Below are 8118 nucleotides of genomic sequence, written 5' to 3'. Positions count from 1 at the left end.
AAAGAAAGAAAGAAAGAAAGAAAGAAAGAAAGAAAGAAAGAAAGAAAGAAAGAATAAATAAATCAATGTGGTGGCTTCTGCATTATAGCAAGGGTTTCTTGCCAAGGTCATCCCCCATACTAAGCAAGAGCCACTATAAATTAACATTATAATTGTGCCTCATCCTATCAGGAATTATTCAGTATTTTACATGTACCATGTCACTGAACCATGCATTTTTTAAGAGATACATTTTAGAATAAAGCCAAGAATGAGCCAACCGGTGTATTTTATTAGCTCATCACTCTGAACAATTTCAAACACCAAAGCATGGCACAAATCTGATGGTAATTCTACTGTCAAACTGCGTCCAAAATGACTTCATCTTCTGAACAAACTCTGGCTTTCTTGGCCAAAAGGACAGAAGCATGAACTATACTGAACCTGTCAATTCGAAAAGCAATTTGAGATGGGTGATAGGCAGGAAGGAAAAGAGAAAAGATATCTATCATGGAGTAATAAAAGGGAAAATAGGCATTTTTATTGTTGTGTAATTTTCGACTAAAAAAAAAACTGACATGGAAAAAACAGTGGAGGAAAAAAGGCAATTACATTACTTAGTGGACCTAGGTTCTGTTTGTAAAAGCAGTAACAGGATGAGAACAGCTCTATATGATAAGGATGTTTTGTCTTTAGAATTTAAGTTTATTCCTGCATTATGCCAAGAAAGAAATTCCACCTACCTATAACATTACCAAATAATCTAAATTTCTAGGGATTATCAATGCAGGTCAGTTGCCAATATAAGTAAGCTTCTGCTTCAGTCACAACTTCGAATTTTTGTCACAATCCCCACTTCACCCATCGTGGGGAAACCGGGTTGGATTCATTGTGCCTCCCTTTTTTTCCATGCCTACTTCTGTTAGAGAAGCTGGAAAAGCAGTTACAGTCCCAGAATCTCATGTAGCAAAGAGCAACCAAAGAAATACAGATGGAAGTTTCAGGAGAGAGATTCTTCCTCAAAATCTTGAATAGAAAACAATGTTTCCTCCATTCCCCTGCACAGACCCCGGATGCACCTCCAGGAACAGACAGCCAGTCTAGAACAATGAGGTCAAAAGCCAGAGAGTGGGGATGGCAGAGGGTAGTCACTGGGCTCCTTGAGGACCCTGGGGCAACTACTGGGGCTTGGACCTCTTAGCTCCAGATTTTGTGTTAGGTGAGGAAAATAAACCCCTGGCTTGTTTAAGCCGCCCTGTGTTCGGTTTTCTGTTAGTCACAGCCAAATACATTCCTGCCCATTAAAATCATCAATATGACAAGCCTTTCTATGTTTTAACTTATCATTGATCAACTTCGACAAAACCCCACAAGCCTTTGCAAAGATAAGACTTACTATGAGTACCTGCATTGACCAAGAGTGCTTACTCAATGCCCTAGAGGCCAGGGACATATGCCCACCTGGTTTTATCCTTACAGGACCCTAGGAGAGGCGAAGTTAAGACCCCAATCCAGGCCAGTCTAACAGCAGCTCCTGAGCTCTTTACTGCGGAGCTACACGATCTCTGATGGACTTTTTCACTGTTTATAAAGCAATCTTAACCTTCAAGTCTGAGCTCAACCTCAACGACAATTGTCCTAACTAACCTTCTGATTGGAGAAAGACTTCTAAAAAATAAATAACCCCTTCCCTGAAACAAAAGGAATTCACATGTAGTTTTTTTTTTGAAAACCTGGTGAGCATTTGCTCTTTAGTGTTTTGAAATCTTTATCACAAGGCACAGAGCTGTGGCGATACTGACATCCACCAAGCACCATGAGCCTAGCACTGAGCTAAGCATTTCACGTGCATAGTCTTATTCAGTGCTCACAACATCCCCATTTTACAAGTGAGCAAACAGAACAAGTCTGGGCACAGACTTTGAAAAAAGCCTCTTTCTAGACACCAGTGAATGACAAGTTCAAAGCAATGTAAAACTAGAAAGGAAACAGATTTTGCTGCTAGTCTTTTGTAAAAGTATCAGAAATGAATGGCTCAGGACCCTTCAAAGAATGAAAAATACTCAAGGCAAGGACAACTAACAAGAACATAAAGCTCTCTCATCCTGAGCAAAACCTAAAATTCCACAGTCATGTCTAATATAGTTTTACGCAGTATATACTCAACCACCTTTACAAGAAGCTAATATACTCATCACAGTGTAAGCTGCCAAGAAGGTCAATAATATTTAAATAACTATCAATATTTATTTATCATAAGACCATTTAATTTCTTTTCCAATACACTTGATTTTCATTTGCAATATAAAAATGTGCATTTTATGAACTATGGTTTATAATGAACATAGTTATCATTCATTTATTCAGCATTTCCTACATGGCCAGCACTGTGATGCTTTACATACATCATTTTTGTCTTAATCATCACAAGCACTTCAAGATGCTAGAACTATTAATACCCTCTTTTATTTTTTGACTGATTCATTGACTGATTGATGGGAGGAGGGCAGAGAGACAGAGAGAACCCCAAGCAGGCTCCACACCCAGCAAGAAGCCCACTGCAGGGCTCAATCTCACAACCCCGAGATCATGAACGAGCCAAAATCAAGAGTCAGATGCTTAAGTGACTGAGCCACCCAGGTGACCCACCCACTTTCAGACAGAGGGCCACAGGTGATGAATTTTCCCAAGCTCCCTATTAGAAGGCAGCATCAAGATTTGAATTCACATTCTGGCCCAGCACCTTGTGATTTTAACCCCTAAGCTTCATAAAGTTTGGTTTATTCCTGTTGTATAACCCTTAATCAAACATTAGCTAGAAACCTGTATCAAGCTTAGCTCTTACTTATCTTCACTTTCAGTTCTTCCCAATTTTCATATATTTGTGCTTTGTATTTCTCCCACAAAATACCTACAACACAGGACCATCTTCACTAAAGATTCACTTCACTTGTTAAATTAAAGAGATAACATAACTGCTGCTCTTACTTTTAATCAATAATGTGTTGACAACCTATTTTAGTGGCTACTTCTGCTACGCAAGCCAGAAGTCAATGATCCCTATTGTGCCTGTCATTGTAAAAATGCAACACGGTTTTTAAAGTCTTTAACAGCAATATCCTAAAAGCCCACCAGATGTCAACCTCAGTTCATAAAAATAGGCCATTTCCCACCTGTAACACTTCCTCTATGATGAAACAAGGGATTCAGAACTCTGAAAATGGCTATGCTTCTAAATTGTATATAGGAATTTTTAATTGTATGGTATGCATGTATGTTTTGTAAGTTAAGAAGAAAAGTGTAACAGTAAGATGTATAACAACCAAAAAGACAGAGAGAAAGAAAGAAAAAAACATACATATGCAAATTCCATGTTTGCCTCTCAGACCTCTAGCAAACACCAAGACTATTTCTATTTCTGACTCTTCTGACCTATTTATTTCCTACTTTCCTATACTATTCTTTCTTCTATACTATTCTCTTCCTCCTCTTTGCATACCATAAGTCACATTTAATTGACTTAAATGAATCAATACTATCATTTCACATGAGGCATGAACTCTGAAGTTTGAAAATCAGTATTAAATAAATTAAAAAACAATTTTTCTTTACAATTAAACAGTGCTGTCCATGGTATGCATTCCAAGGCTGACCATAAACTTCAATAAACTTGAAAATAGTTCTCATTTATAAAACCACTGACTAATACAATTGATAATCTTTGTTTAGACAAAAATGTCAGATACTCTGCAAGACTGTTCCAAAGTGGTTATCAGACAAAAAAAGATAAAGGAAAAAAAAAAGAAAAAAGAAAAGAGAAAAGAAAAACTAGCAATTTCTCCCTACCTTTTCAGCCTGGTGGTTTTTATGTATATAAATTATTTGGGGATTCATTGTTCACCCAAGAATGGTATTTCATTTCTTTGATCAGTGCCCTACTGCCCATATTTTAACCTCAGTGAATTTTTGGTCCATTGCATAGAAGAAATTCTCTACTAATAAAAATGCACCCATTAAAGATTAACTTGCCCCCAGGACAGTCTCTCTAGAAACAAATTCCAAGCATTATAATCACTAATTTGTACTATGTAGACTTAAAGACAGATAATCTTATTTACCCAGATTTAAACTGGAAAGCGGCATATATTTTAAGGCAATTATGAAAAGAAAGATGGCAAATCCGATTCACATAATCAGAAATCCAATCAGGCAAATACTTTTACTTACTTGGCACTTTTCAAAAGAAAAAGTTTTATACCGAAGAATATCTAACAATATTAGAATATTTACTGACTTGCCAAACTTCCTATTTTGGTCTCTATTTTACTTCCACAATATGAAATTGCAGAATTTTTTGGTTCTCCAAATAATTAAGTATACACTATCTGTCAGAAATTGTAATGGGCACTGCAAATGTGCCCATTTGTATCTATGCTATAATATTTATTATTAATAATAATAAAAGCATCTAAAATATATTAGGCTGTTATTTGTCATTAGCTTATCAGGCATTGTACCTTTTAATTCTCACAAAACCCCAACAGAAATACTATTATTAGTCCCATTTAGAGATGGGCAAACTGAGACAAAGGCCCAGAAACTGTCCCAATGTCTGTAGGATATCAACCTAGGTCTGAGTGATGCCAGTGGCCACTCTCTGTATAATCCCCTGGCTTAAAACAATGAGACACAGGATTATTTTTGGTTCAGAAAACCAGTCTCATTCCTTCAAACATAGTAGTTCTACATACTTTAACACTAGGAAGCATGCATCACAAAATGCCTTGATACACTGTGTACCACGTTCTATTGCCAAACAAGTTCAAAATTTACTTTCTCAGAAGGCATAATTCACTTATTGGTGATTTCTGGAAAGTTAATCAAAAGCCTATGTTCAATCATTAAAGAATTCTTTGGGGCTGAAATGTAAATATTTCACTATACATTGATTGTTGAAGAAACGTTGCCTCTGTTAGTGTTAGGACTTCTTGAGAAAGAAACTTTATCACTGAAGCAATTTTAAACCACCTCATGGCAGAGTAGCTAAGGGGGCAGCCTTCAAATTTAAGAAATGCTTCACCCATATTTCATTTTATTCTAGAGAAAAATTAATTAATTCAAAAAAGAAATCCACTTCCAAAGCTCAGAGGGCTGCCTAGAAACTAACATCGCTGTCACTATCTGTGCATGCACAAATGGAACAGGTAAGGAAGACGTAGTATTATTAGAAGATCCATCTTTCACATCATCCCAAACTCACGTAGGAAACAATCTCGCAATATTTTTCTGAATAAACTTAATATTTTGTTTTAGAATCAGAAATTAGTCAAAAAGAACAATGGAACAAATTAAACTAAAATGGATCGAAATACAACTTTAATTTCCAAATCCTCTATAATTTAATTTTTAAATCCACTATACGATATTCTTATTTGAACAGTTTATTACAAAAGTAACTCTCCTAGAAACATTATATAATTTAAGGAGGAAAAAAGAGAGAAAGAGACAGACATGATAAGCACGAGGGATGTTTATCAGTAAAAATAAGCAACAAGGGAGCTCATCCAAAAACCCCAGCCAAACACTCCTGCTATTTGTTTCTACCAAGTTATTGTCTTGGAAAACATGTTGTTCTCTCTTAAAATAACCTGTTTAATTGTCTTTAAAAGCCACTGCATTTCCAGGGAGGGCTAAACAGCTCCGATGTTGTGATGCACTGACTGATAAAGTCCGAATTAGTTATGCACAAAGCGACAGAAGAAAGTTGGAACCGCCAATCCTCTCTTGATATAAAGACACTGGCTACTGAATGAACCCACCATACACCCTTAGTCAAATTAATGCCTGGTCCTCTAAGTATTTTAAGAATGACAGCCATTCAAACCATCATAGTTTTCTGGATGAGGGAAATGACCACACTGGTGACTGACAGGTAGGTGAGTAATTAACATTTTTAAGGCAGGCCCAAATGACCTTGGACATTTTAGCGTTCACTCTAAGAATTCCAATCCTCCCATTAAAACTCAGAATTTGTCTCCAGTCCTAAAGCTGTTATGCCTGGGAAAGTCCCAGAGAAACTAGGGGGGAAAAAAAATGTGTAAGACAGACTCTCATAACACAGGAAGATTTTTATGAACTGAGTGTAACTCAAGATGTGTTTTATAAGCCTGTCAGGAGATGAACACACAGTGTCTTCCAACCCAGCAGCACTGCCCTGACACAGCCCCCAGGCTCTGGCTCTTTACCCCCATCCAGGCCCCTTTTACTCCAGAGCGGAGGGTGGGGGGCGGGAGCTCCTATCTTAAGCCCTGACATCTGCGGTGTTTCCCAATAGCTAAACAAGGCCCCTCAGCTGGAGGAAGTGGATACTGACAGGAGGAGAAACAGGGACAGAGCGCTAGAATTCAAGGCTATCAGGGAGTGGGGATACAGTCACGAATATTCTGTGCGGCCGCAGTGGGTCCTGATGGCACAGCCCGGGTATCGAGGCTAAAGTTGGCATCTCCAAAGTATCGAAGTGAACACAACTGGGACATGCCGGTACAAACCCGGCCTTTGGCTTTTCTAAAGCGGGTCAAGTTAGCACAAGGCTCCCGGTGCCTGGAGACCTGAGAGGCGTGGAAGGCTGGAGAGTCCCGCGAGGTCCCCACTCCTTGGGTGTCCTGCGGCTTCGCGGGAGAGGAAACCGGGAAACTACGTCGGCTCTGGGCTGGGGTGGGGAGCTGGGCGCAGAGCGGGGATGTCCGGGAAGAAGTGCGGACTCGGTCCGGGAGGCCGAGGACGTGGAGGATGCCTACCTTGTAACATGGCCTCAAGTTTCTTCCTGTCCACGCGGAAGCGCTCCTCGCTCCACTCGGGGCTATGCAGGGGCGCCCCGGCGACCAGGTCGTCCTCGGAGCCGGGCATGGGCGAGTCAGTGCTGCGTTCGCTGTTGGAGCCCGGGTCCGAGTGCGCCGCCAGGTAGCCGGGCTCGCCCTGGGCGGCCATGGTGGGCGCGCGGCGCTCGGGCTCCGGCTCCGGCTCGGGCTCCGACTGCGGCCGCCGCTCCGCCTGCGCCCCCGCCTCCGCTGGCAGTCCGGGCTCCACTGGCTCCCCGCGACGCGGCGCTAGCTCGTCCCCCGGCAGCCGCCCACGCCGCCGCCAACGCCGCCGCCACGGAGCCCCCGGCGCATCCCAACCCCGAGAGCCGCCTGCTGCCCAGAGTCCGGGCCCGGATTCTGGGCCAGTGACTGCGCCTCCCCCTGCCAGCAACGCCCGAGCGGAATGAGCGCGCCGCGCCGCCCGCGCCTCCATCCGCAGGGCTCCGGCGCCCCCTCCCCGCCCGCCGCCCCGGCCGCCGTGCGCTCATTGGCCCCGCCGGCCCACGGGGAGCCGCGGCGGGCGGGCGCGCGGGCGGGGCGCCCCTGGCGCTCGAACACACTCGCGCGCGCACACTCACCACGTACACACTACTGCTTTTCTGCACTTACTCTACAAAACTTATCCCGCCCGTGTACTTTCACGGTTCTTCAAACACAGACACTCACCAGGTTTAAAGCACACTTTCCGAACGCACGCCGAATGCACACGTAACTCCCCTGCTATTTACATACACACACTGCACGCTGTAACTCACAACCCCGGTCGGTCCCAGAAGTTTGAAACAAGAGGAGGGAGGAAGGAGAAGACTAGCCAAAGAAAACAATGTCCATCTCTTGCAGACATCATTGTGGTCATTGCTTCCACGCAGTTCATTCCTCCGCTCAAGTTCACAGCCAGATCACTCCTCTTAGCACAGCAAAACGGTCAGCTGCAGAAGAAGTGGACAAGAGGCTTACTCTTTATTGTGAAGAAAGGGATTTTTTTTCTTGAATGAAGTGAGGAGGGAGTCATTTTCTATGTGATTCTCAAGGAAAAGATTCAGCTTGATTTGAAAGGGGGAAGGCAGGGTGGCAAAGAAAAAAAGCCTCTCAGAGGGAAATGGTGGTTAGCTGAATCCAGTTGTCATCTAGGCAGCCTGTTCTGTCAGGGACCGAGGGCTCTTCTCTGTTTTCAAAGTCTGTCTCATAGAGGACCAGTAAATGACCCTATGATCCTAACTGCCCAGGCCAGCCCACCCACTGCCACTTATAAACTTGGACTTGAAGCACCGGGGAAGAA

General features: G+C 42.5%; 1 protein-coding gene across 4 annotated transcripts in view; it reads right to left on the bottom strand.

Annotated features, from left to right (window-relative positions):
- BICC1 (BicC family RNA binding protein 1) overlaps positions 1–7574 on the bottom strand; it is a 262369-nt gene extending 254795 nt beyond the window's left edge. For 2 of the 4 annotated variants that reach the window (XM_059397442.1, XM_059397443.1), the window contains exon 1: positions 6777–7283. In XM_059397442.1, coding sequence (XP_059253425.1) covers positions 6777–7272 — 496 coding nt within the window. In that variant the 5' untranslated portion in view covers positions 7273–7283. Of the gene's footprint in view, positions 1–6776; positions 7284–7505 lie in introns of those variants that run through there. The other 2 variants (XM_059397444.1, XM_059397441.1) reach the window with 2 other exon arrangements.
- Between the last annotated feature and the right edge of the window lie 544 nt (positions 7575–8118).

This window comes from Mustela nigripes, chromosome 4 (assembly GCF_022355385.1).
Source record: "Mustela nigripes isolate SB6536 chromosome 4, MUSNIG.SB6536, whole genome shotgun sequence".
Classification (NCBI taxonomy): Eukaryota; Metazoa; Chordata; class Mammalia; order Carnivora; family Mustelidae; genus Mustela; species Mustela nigripes.
The sequence above is the reverse complement of the archived record's forward strand: the minus strand, read 5'-3'. Positions and strand labels throughout refer to the sequence as shown.